Source organism: Xyrauchen texanus, chromosome 16 (genome assembly GCF_025860055.1).
Source record: "Xyrauchen texanus isolate HMW12.3.18 chromosome 16, RBS_HiC_50CHRs, whole genome shotgun sequence".
In the NCBI taxonomy this organism is placed as follows: Eukaryota; Metazoa; Chordata; class Actinopteri; order Cypriniformes; family Catostomidae; genus Xyrauchen; species Xyrauchen texanus.
The window spans coordinates 5256311-5268496 of NC_068291.1; the positions used below are offsets into that span (position 1 = coordinate 5256311).

The 12186-nt window shown below is 37.2% G+C and overlaps 1 protein-coding gene across 1 annotated transcript in view; it reads right to left on the reverse strand.

The window, feature by feature from the left end:
- The window catches only part of orc3 (origin recognition complex, subunit 3), a 35320-nt gene extending 24095 nt beyond the window's left edge, over positions 1-11225 (reverse strand). The window contains exons 1-11 of the mRNA XM_052145844.1: positions 11110-11225; positions 10921-10975; positions 10745-10836; positions 10521-10653; positions 8499-8603; positions 7915-8063; positions 6634-6773; positions 5472-5631; positions 5263-5376; positions 4350-4483; positions 4206-4269 (exon numbers count right to left, since the gene is read on the reverse strand). Of these exons, the coding sequence (XP_052001804.1) occupies positions 4206-4269; positions 4350-4483; positions 5263-5376; positions 5472-5631; positions 6634-6773; positions 7915-8063; positions 8499-8603; positions 10521-10653; positions 10745-10836; positions 10921-10975; positions 11110-11136 (1173 nt within the window). The 5' untranslated portion in view covers positions 11137-11225. The remainder of the gene's footprint in view (positions 1-4205; positions 4270-4349; positions 4484-5262; positions 5377-5471; positions 5632-6633; positions 6774-7914; positions 8064-8498; positions 8604-10520; positions 10654-10744; positions 10837-10920; positions 10976-11109) is intronic.
- Positions 11226-12186: the final 961 nt, after the last annotated feature.

The window sequence follows — 12186 nt, forward strand, 5'->3', positions numbered from 1 at the left end:
GGTCGCTGCCCTCTTACTTGACACGTCTCACTTGACATAGTTCTGTTTCATGACTCACAACGTTACGGAAGTGTTGCTGAATAGAAGCGAAAAGGTGAAATTTGCACACCACAGAGGAGCATTTTTTTTCTCTCTGAAAGTCGGGACATCAGCATTTTCATTGCTCACTCATTTCACCACTCCATCACAAGCACAGGCTAACATTTACCAAAAAAAAGATGGATTTTGTCAAATAGGCCTATAATAAAACTGATCACAAATACAGAAAATTATAGATGTTGAGAATAAACGCAAGTGGAGGAGGTAGCCTACAGTAATAATGAGCTTCCACAAGCAAATATTTATTGTAGAAATAAAAAGTTTATTACAAACTTGATTTTTAAAATGTATCAAGTCTGATAATATATCATGCTTGCAAATTCCCTATGAATGATGCATAAACATGACATGGATTTCTATAATGTTATCCAACTGTATTTGCGGATTTGGATAAAAACGTCCAGTTATATACTGTTCAATCTTTCTATTTTTTTTTATTTATTTATAAATTGAGTGGTGTGAATCTTAACTAAAGAAGTTATAGATTTTATATATATTTAAAGTAAATCTAGTAATTTAGTTATTAAATAGTAATTAAAATAACGTTGGAAAGAAAATGCATGATAAATATAAAGAAGAAAAAACATTGAAAGTGCTTGAATAGAGAGATAACTGGGCACAAATGTTGCGATAGTGCACACGCAGGGCAGATTTCTTTCAGGTGTGAGAGAGGAACGGAATATCTCATCTGGCCATCGTAATAGCAGTCACACTATACGGCTACGATGCAAAATTTCAGACACTGCCCAAACTTCGAAGGCTAAAGATCATCGCAAAGGCCATTAATCAGCCATCTGTGAACATGTCACACTGAAAGTTGTAAAATTGCCCATTTTGCCCTGCGACGAGAGAAATCCTTTAGGATTCCTGAAATTTGTCTCAGACTGCAGAATCGTGGACAAAATCGTACAGTGTGTGCACCCGCTTTAAGTCCTCATGGTGGTGTAGAGACTCACCTCAATCCGGGTTGCGGAGGACAAATCGCAGATGCCTCTGCATCTGAGACGTCAATCAGTGCATCTTATTCACGTGGTTTGTTGAGTGCATTACCGTGGAGACGTAGCGCATGTGGAGGCCCACGATATTCTCAGTGGCATCCACACACAACTCACCTCACGCCCCACCGAGAGCGAGAACCAAACAGCGTCAGCGTCAATACACGCCGAGCTACCCAGGCCCCCCACCTCTACAGAATTATTAATTCCTTATCTAAATTCTCACGATACAGAGTACATTGGTCTAAATCCAAAGCTTTGGCTCTTACAGCGTACCACCCGGAAATGGCTTTTCAGCCAGGTGCCTTACAGTGGCAAAACAGAGTTAATTTAGAACCCTAAATAAAAAGGTTTTCAAGCGATGTGGGCTTCATTACATTTATCTATGATTGGGAAGGTTAATATTATTAAAAATGAATTATATTCCAAAATTCAACTACCTGCTACAGTCTCTCCCTATAGATGTTCCACTCTCTTATTCAAGCAACTTGATAGCATAGCGAAGTCCTTCATTTGGAAAGGTAAACGTCCCAGATTACCTCCCGTTATCTCACATTTGAACTCGGTATGGGCAAAAGAGTCCAGTGTGTTTAATTTTGACATTTATTTAAATTTAGCGATGAGCATATGATTGAACCCAAAATGAAGTCCCCTTTCTGCTGGTCAGAGTGTTTTGTGTGGGAGGTTAATACGCTCTGTGACCTATATGAGAGGGGAGTGTTGAGATCCTTTGAAAATATGGTTCAACGTTTTGGGATTCTCAGGTCTCAGTTCTATAGGTATATACAGCTACGCTACCTGCTCTGTACTATTTTTGGGAATAGCATACACCCCCCTAAAGTGGTAGATACTCTGGGAGTGTTGATTACTGCTTTTGGAAAAGGTCATGAGGCATCAGTGTACTACTCCCTGCTAATTCAGAGTCTGGGGGATGGAGATTCAGCTTCTTTCAAGAGATTATGGGAGAAACATTTAAACTTGGAATTGGAGGAGGGAGTGTGGGCTAAGATTTTATAAAAGTCTACATCTAGGGATGCAAAGGGGCGCCTTATGCAATTTAAGATTTTACATTGATTCTATTGGACCCCCTCTAGATTGTATAGACTTGGTTTTAAAGACACACCCACCAGTTGGCAATGCCAATCAGAGGATGGGGACATAACCCATGTTTTTGTTGGTGTGTTAAGATCCAAGAATGGATCTTACAAGAATGTTCGAGGGGAAGGGTTTAATTTTATATAATTTGATTCAGCATTTTCTGAAATGTTTATTTCATTTGTTGATTGGAATCAATTATTACTGTAGGACCCAGTCAAGTTTATTAGAAAACTGAAAAATTAGAAAGTTGAGGATTTGTTTTATTTAAAAAAAAATAAAAAATTTCTGATTTACTTCACTTGGATCTTTTATTTTGAAACTTCATTATTTTGACACCGAAAGTGCAGTGTAGTTTACAATGCTCCGCATCTGGTGAAAATCATTGTCTTCTCCTTTTCTGTTATACTGAGCCACCTTAGTAGACTTTTTATCATAATTTGTAGCGGTTACTAATGTTTCAAATTATGTGAATGCTGTAAAATTCTGTGCTTTATCTATTTTACAATACAAGTAATCTGCTCTAAAAGAGACAAAAACACAAGCCCTGCACATGCACAGAGCAGCGCGTCACTCGTTTATTCTGAAGGGCACAAAGACATGTTTATGATTTTATTGCAGTCTTTTACAGTTTTATAATCACATATTACCATTTTGATGTTATTTTGATTGTGCTACCCTGAACGATAGTGAAATTAGTCTACTTTTGTGCTTTTTATGAAACTTAATGGCCAAATAACACAATAAAATCATTGATAAAGCTTAATATTATATCGTTAGCCAAATCACCGCGATTACACTGGCGGCCAAATGTTTGGAATAATGTACAGATTTTTCTCTTATGGAAAGAAATTGGTACTTTTATTCACCAAAGTGGCATTCAACTGATCACAAAGTATAGTCAGGACATTAATAATAACATGAAAAATTACTATTAAAACTACTTCAAAGTGTTCTCATCAAAAAATCCTCCATGTGCAGCAATGACAGCTTTGCAGATCCTTGGCATTCTAGCTTCCAGATATTCAGCTGACATTTCACCCCACGTTTCCTTTGGCACTCGCCATTGATGGCTTTCTTGTCGGGCACTTCTCACGCAGCTTACGGTCTAGCTGATCCCACAAAAGCTCAATGGGGTTGAGATCCATTACACGCTTTTCCAATTATCTGTTGTCCAATGTCTGTGTTTCTTTGCCTAATCTAACCTTATTTGTTTTTCTGTTTCAAAAGTGTCTTTTTCTTTGCAATTCTTCCCATAACGCTGCACCCATGAGTTTTCTCTATACTGTTGTACATGAAACTGGTGTTGAGCAGGTAGAATTCAATGAAGCTGTCAGCTGAGAACATGTGAGGCGTCTATTTCTCAAATTAGAGACACTGATGTACTTATCTTCTTGTTTAGTTGTACATCTGGTCTTCCACATCTCTTTCTGTCCTTGTTAGAGCCAGTTGTCCTTTGTCTTTGAAGACTCTAGTGTACCTCTGTATGAAATCTTCAGTTTTTTGTCAATTTCAAGCATTACATAGCATTCATTCCTCAAAACAATGATTGATTGATGAGTTTCAAGAGAAAGCGGTTTCTTTTTTGCCATTTTTTTACCTAATATTGATCTTAAGACATGCCAGTCTATTGCATACTGTGGCAACACAAAGACAATGTTAAGTTTCATTGAACTAACCAAATAGCAGTGTTTGATATAATGGCAAGTTATTTTCTAGTACCAAATAAGAAATTTAGCATGATTACTCAAGGTGTTGGAGAGAAGGCTGCTGGAAATTGGGCGTGTCTAGATTTGATCAAAAATGACTTTTTTCAAATAATGATGGTGCTGTTTTTTTTACATCAGTAATGTGCTGACTATACATTGTGATCAGTTGAATGCCACTTTGGTGAATTAAAGTACCAATTTCCCTCCGAAACAACTAAATCTGTACATTATTCCAATCTTTTGGCCGCCAGTGTATATCGTGAATATTCAATATATCGCCCAGTCTTAGTGGTAGCATTTATGTTACCTTCACATTTTCATCACTGGTAAGCAGCTGTACCTGCACCTGGGGCTCCTGAGTCTCCACATACCTACAATGACATAAGTAATGAGTGAATATTTACAGAAATGTTGCAGCCCTCTACTGATGAGTGAACATATCTTTACATACCTCATGAATGAGGGGAGGTGACGGATTCTTTCCACATTCTGCTGGCTCAGCGTCTTGGCACAAAGCAAGGCTTCCCGCTTTTGGCAGCATAGCACACTGAGAGGCTGGCTATTAAAGTGCTCCAACATGGACAGCTGCAAGAAAAAAGGTTTAATTACAGTGCATGTAAGGCAAGTCTGTATTGATATTCATTAAGCATTCTACTGTTGTTTAAACTGACAATTTTCCATCCTTTACTGAATTTTAAAAACACTGATGTATATTTCAAAAAGTGTTTTTTAATTTTGTCATCTGTGTCTTGTGTTTATCATGTTTACATGAATCATAAATGTACAGGCTTTTAAACTGCCTTCAGAAAAAACCACAACACATAGCTTGGTAAGAATTAATGAGCTCTTGCTACCTTTAAACCTAACACTACCACTAAATCTAACCCTAGTAAAAGCAAATTAGACTCTCATGAGGCTGCCGGGGTGTTACCTTCCAGACATTTCAAAATATCCCATTGACTTATATTGATAGAATATTTGCAATTCAAAATATATCTTGTTTGCATACAGAATTTCAAATGGTCTTCTGTCTTACATTTATTTGCAACGTGTGACTCGTCTTTAATTTCTTGCATCTATTTAGCCTTTATACTGCAAAGACACTTCACTTTCACATTCTTTAATCATATAAATTATTAAATGTAGACTTTGGTATTACGTAGATAGTCTGGCCAACAGTAGTATACTCCAGGTGCAGAATGGGGCAAATGCCAAATAACAAGCACTACAATTTCTGAAATTCATTTGTCAATAACATATGTTCCATAAACACATGATTAAAGAAACAATACAACCATTATAATAAGAGGCCATTTGAAAGACACATGCTTTCATAATATGCTGTATTATATTCGTCAGCTCACCTGAAGGCCCTTAACAAAATTCTGAACGGAGAAGTCATGATAGAGGAAGATACCAAGCAGCACCTGTATCGCCCTACTGCTGAGCTTGAACGGGAACTGAGAGGTCAGAATCAGCTATGAAAGATAAACAATGACATCAGAAGAACATTAGAAAAATGCATTTGTTATAGTACTAAAATAATCAATTACAAGTCAAGAGGGGTATTTACCTGGTCAAAGACAGATGCTAAGTGCTGAGTACATGAGAGGGAATGAAAGACCTCAATGCAGAGCAGAGATGACACAGAGTGTGATAGTCTGTGCTGGACAGCACTGGGAGATGTTGCAATTCCAAAGATAAAGATGAATGGAAGCTCCTGGAAGTATCGACTAAATAGGGTAATAATGGTAAGGATTGTCAGAACATCATGTACAACAGCTTTCCAATTTCAGAAATAAAACTAAATATGTATTTCCTGAAGGAAATTAAAGTGCTTTCAAGAAATGCCTCGATTTTGTCAACCAATCTCAATTCGGTTAGAATTTCTATCCTGAAGATTCTATAAAGCCAAAAGGAGACTGGCAAATTTAGTGGTCATTTACTTCAGGAGAGAACGTTTTGAGTTCTGAAACTTTTATTTTTATAGTACAATGAGTTGCACGTGGATGCCGCGGTGAATAGCATGAGCCTCCACATGCGCAATGTCTCCGCGGTAATGCGCTCAACAAGCCACGTGATCAGATGCACGGGTTTATGATCTCAGACGCAGAGGCAACTGAGAATCGTCCTCCGCCACCCGGATTGAGGTCACTAAGCCACCACAAGGACTTCGAGAGCATTAGGAATTGTGGATTCCAAATTGGGTAGAAAAAAAAAAGATAATAAGGACTGAAATTACCTACAAAACAAAGTTGGAATAAATCTCTACATTAAGCAGTTTGAGCTGAATAAATTGCATGAATTTGTGGTGAAGGAAAAGAAGACTAAGAAGAGTAATATTAAAACAGTGTTCTCTTGCAACTGTAATACCCTGTCCTGACTAAAAGTGATGCAATAGGATTCAAGCAACAAACAATTTGTCAGTACACACTGAACGAGAAACTGCTGTTGTACAGCACAATCACAGCAAATCATGACATATTTGATGCATAATGCAGTCATGAGGAGCAGGATTTTGGATCAGTGAGATCACACTGGGAGGGGTTTTCCAGGACCAAAGAAAAGATAAAGAAACCTAGTTAATGACAAAATGTCCTGCCGCTTGTATTAAACTATTTAACTTGGAAGAGATACCTTTTATCTTGTCACATCAGGTTAAGACAATGGCATAACAGCATTATTCTACCTTACTTCACGAAACGGAACTATACACTACATTTGATTAATTCTACCTGCAGATAAGGATAAAATCCTGTAACACTTGTGAGTTGAAAGCTTCAAAGTCTTTGAAGATTACAACGATAGGCATCCTCCGGGGCAAATCCTTATTTTTTGAATGTCCTTTCTTTTCTGGAGAAACAAGGGCACATTTCTGCAAAAGATCAATTATTAAAATGATTAAAGCTCAGCAGACTCAAAACAAAGTGCACAAAGAAAGTTCTTTCAAACTTCCACTGTAATTGAACCAAATATTTATTTTGCTAACAAATATTAAATTCAGGGTTGTTGCAGAGTTTCTAAAATCAAATGTAAGATTTTTAAGGCCTTTTTTAAGGCCTGAATAAATAAACTTAATACCGTATCCCCATCCCAAAACAAACAAACACAATCAATAAATAAATGATGTATCAGACTGTACACATTCAACATGGCCTTAACATTGCTTATCAGTAGAACACTTTGGATTGAGGCAAGTCACTACGCCACCACGAGGACTTAGAGCAAAATTGGGAATTGGACATTCCAAATTGGGAGAAAAACAAAAACATTGGTGTATGTTCCATTATATAAATAGATAAAAATAAGAGGTTTGGATTTTTTGTGCTGATTTGATAAGATGTTGAAAGAAAGGCAATTAATCTGCCAATAGTTTTTAAAATTGGTAGCCAACATTAAATGTTCTTTGTCTTTCCTTCCTGTGATGGGGAGGGCCAGACAGAGAAAACAAGAGGACACATTCAATTAAATTCCAGATACACTTTATGGTGTAACCAATAGTGCAGAACTTTTCACTTTGAAGGCTGAAATATATCGGGGACTCTTTTTTTTTTTTTTTTTTTTTAATGTATGCACTTCACTGCTTCCAGCTGCTCATTCAAACAGATAAGGATAATAATCTACAACTACTACAATATAAACAATTAAAAGTAAACATTGTCCTTTCATCATCACTACATCATCATCATAAACAGATGATCTTTAGTGATAGCTTGTCATACATTTCCGATGTGGCCTAACTATTGTGAACTGCTCTGCAACAGTAGGAAACACTCATGAACCCCCGTGTGCTTTGAGAAAATACAACAGTCACGTTTTCACTTTGAAGGATGCGGTGCATGCATTTAATTAAATAAGTTTCTTTTGAAGTTTGATTAATCACATTAGGTCATATAAGGTTTCCTGTCTTGCCGCCGCCAAATTTAAGACCTCTTTAAATGATAATTAAGACTTCTGTTGTATCATTTAAGATTTGTATCACCTTCAATTTTGGAAAACTTTTTAAAGATACCTACCTTGGACACAGTCTTGTACCACTGGCAAAGAGTACTCATAGCACATGGTGTTCTCTGAGGCAAAGCTGCATCATCCTCCAGTTCTTCATCCAGAGACACTCCATTTCCCATCAGCTGGTCTAAAACCCTCTGAATCAAGAGCTTTACAGCTGCCAAAAAATACAATAACGATAAATGGTGACACATTGTATGAATACGGAATAGTTTAATGTCCCATGACTTTAAAGTATTAGATGCACAAATTCCGAAGTGTCCCTCTACACCCCCAACACACACACACACACACACACACACACACTCACTCACACACTCACTCACACACACACTCACTCACTCACTCACACACTCACTCACTCACTCACTCACACACTCACTCACACACTCACTCACACACTCACTCACACACTCACTCACACACTCACTCACTCACTCATTAATGGCAAAAAACTGAATCATTTTGTGTTCTACGGAAGAAAGTCATTCAAGTTTTAAGTGACAATAAGGTGAGGTGAGTTAATAACTACTGAATTATTTTTTTTGTTTTTGTGGTCAACTATTCCAATAGTTTAGAGTTTTATACACACCTGCACAGTCTTTGGCATGAACAGAAACAACAAATCGCGTGACAGAAGCCTGAAGGAGATTATACAGACTCCGAAACGTCATGGCATGATCTGGTACATTCACTCCTAGAAGGTAATAAAAGATTGTTTTCAGGTTAATAATAAGTGGAGCTAGAGGTAAAGCCACTGCATAAACACTGGCCCCATACAAAGAGACAGAACCACCTTGAGTACAAAATGATTGTCGGGCTGGGAACTGATACAGAATTCCCATTTCGATTCTGGTTCACAAGCTTTCAGTTTGATTTGATTCCGATGTAGATTCAATACAATTTAATATTGATTCATATGAGTATATATATCAGTTATAATGTCCATTTTGCTTACATATTAAAGAAATTCTACCCCAGCTATTCCCAATTTTCTAACTTGGTACATTATGGAAATATTAATTTTACAAATTAAACTGTCACATTTTAGCTTTTTAAAAATGTACAAATCCATGTACTCCATCAATAAATTCCACATGACAAAATAGTAACTGAATTTACACACATGATCCAGTTAAGAAGTTTGCATTCACTTGGTTTCCAATATGGTGTGTTGCTTTCTCAATGATCAATGACTGTTTGTGTAATAATTGTTCATGAATCCCAGCTTTGTCTTGAGCAGTGAAGATGTCCACTTGTCTTAAGAAAAAACCAACTACAGTAAAATTATTTGGTTTCTCTGCATATTCTGCACATTTGAGTTCTTCACAACAGTGGCTATATATGAGGTCCAGATTTTGACAATTGAGGGACTAATACACAACTATTACAAAAGGTGCAAACAATTATTGAAATTAAAGTATCATCATATCATCAAGTATCATCAACGTGTGAAGCTTCGAAATTGTTTATCTTTTCTGGAAAAATACCAAAGACAATAGCGAAAAGGAAAATGAGTACATCAAATGTAAGTAGAAAAAAATTAGTGAGTCTACCAGCTGAAACAGGACATAATTACAATGTTTAAAGAATTGTCGGGACACACCTCTTCAAAACAGGATGTCTGCATACCCTACTTAAACGCAACAAGAAAAAATCCCACAGCGAGAAAACAATCCCTCATACAACATTTAATGCCATGATGTTATGAATTATAGATTTATTGCTACGATTTAAGACCTTTTTAAGACCCACGGAAACCCTGTATTATATTGCATATATTTTGTTAAATGTTTAATGCATTACTTATACTATTTACAATTATAAACAGCGATTTGTAGAACACATGCTAAATATCGGTACGGTACTAAGAAAATCAGAGTTTTGTCTTATAGAGCAACTGTAAATGAGCGAATATTAATGACAGGAAACTCGAAATGGCTTCTTTACCTCATTCATGCTATTTGTGTTTATAATTGAAAGTTTATTTTATTACTGTTATTGTTGTTTTTGATCAACAATTGACAGTCACTGCAGTGGAATACTGTCTAAACTGTAGTACACCCAATGTGAAGACCCAAATGCCAGCAGAAGTAAACAAAAAATTTAATTTATAATAGATAACTCACTTTGGGGGTTTCGAAAACCCAAAATCTAGGTACTAGTCATCAGATTTAAACAATACTACCATTTGTGGAACTTGGTTGCGCTGATGCCACTGCTCTCGTGTACCACATTTGCTGTTCACACATACCATCGATATAGAAATGTATGATACAACTTCTCATTAAGGGAAATTTCCAGAGAAAAATGTACCAGTATTTTCAAAATGTTGAATATTCTGGGTTTAATAAAGATCAAACGACAGCATTTTTTGCACAAATATTGATTCCCACAAAAAAAAAATTAATTGACTTGTCCCACCTTTTCTTTACAAAAGCAGAAATCAAGGCTATATTTAATCTCAGAATTTTAGACCCAGGTTTGTTAACTTAAATTGTATTTATTGACAAGTGATATTTTAGCTCCTATAAGCCCGTCTCTTTACCACAACACATAGAAAAGACATTGAGGCCAATGTTTGAGAAAATTGTAGCATCATAAAAGGGCATACCCAACATTAGAGCAGCTGTGGGGATTTCAACGGCTCTCTGTCTCCAGACATCAGAAGAGTAGCAGTGTTCATGCTTTACAATGAACTCCACGAGATTGTCAAGTACCTTTTTGTTCAACTGATCCTGTATTTCCTGTAACAGTAAATAAGTACTGAAGAATGAATACGCTAATCTGTATTTTTTTTTTTAAGAATTATTATGATATTTGATGTGGCTCATGTACCTCTATGTGCATCTGAACTGTGTCCATTAATTTCTGACAGATCCTAAAGCGATCTCTGCCATTATCATCATCGTCCTCCACCAAATATCCATCTACAATGGAAGTAAATAAAACTGCTGAAAATGATTCTGAAAAAAAATGCTGCTGAAATGCTGCAAAAGATGATTGGGACTCACCAACTCCGCCATGTCGTTTTCTCTTTTTAGAGGATGACTTGAAGACAAAACATCCCTAAAACAAATCATCTTTCAGTATCGATATGAATAATTTAATGTCAATAAAATCTACATCCACAACTATAGTTGCAACACTCCAATGTGCTTACTTGAGCAAACATATAAGGATTAATGTCTGTTCGATATTACCTTTGACACTGATGAAGTTTCACTCATTTCTGTTCTTCAAAACTCAAAAGTGCTTGACAGAATTACAGCACATCATGCGTTGCCGCTTTTCTTTTTCTCGTAGTGTTCAATTGTAGTTGACAAAGCGGCTCTTGGTGTTTTACCGCCACCAACTGTACTGGAGTATATTGCATTGATGGATAAGAACCATTGAAGTCTGTTCATAGGAAACGTGTAAACAACGATATACAGTATGTACAATGAAAGGGTGTCAACTCAAGCACTTCAAAATGAATTGACCGTGGTCACTAACAAATTAGGTTGTCCAAAGTGTTAAAATGAGAAATCTTTTAAAAATCTACTTAAAGGGGGCCTGGGAAGCTCAAGGAGTATTGATGCTGACTACCAGCCCTGGAGTCACAAGTTCAAATCCAGGAGGGACTCCAGTCAGGTCTCCTAAGCAAACAAATTGGCCCGGTTGCTAGGGAGGGTAGAATCACATGGGGTAACCTCCCTGTGGTTGCGATTCGGGGTTTTCGCTCTCATTGTGCGTGGATCACGGAGAGTAGCATGAGCCATAACATACTGTGAGTTTCCGTGGTGTCATGCACAGCGAGCCACGTGATAAGACGGATACATTGACTGTCTCAAAAGCGGAGGCAACTGAGACTTGTCCTCCGCCACCCGGATTGAGGTGAGTAACTGCGCCACCATGAGGACCTACTAAGTAGTGGGAATTGGGCATTTCAAATTAGGATAAAAGGGGATAAATAAAATAAAAAAATACATTCCAAAAAATATAGTTTATGGGGCCTGGGTAGCTCAGCGAGTATTGACGCTGACTACCACCCCTGGAGTCATGACTTAAAATCCAGGGCATGCTGAGTGACTCCAGCTAGGTCTCCTAAGCAACCAAATTGGCTCGGTTGCTAGGGAAGGTAGAGTCACGTTGGGTTAACCTCCTCGTGGTTGCTATAATGTGGTTCTCGCTCTAGGTGTGGCACGTGGTGAGTTGTGCTTGGATGTCTCCGTGGCAACGTGCTCAACATGCCACATGATAAATTGCGAAGATTGATGGTCTAAAACATTGGGCATTCC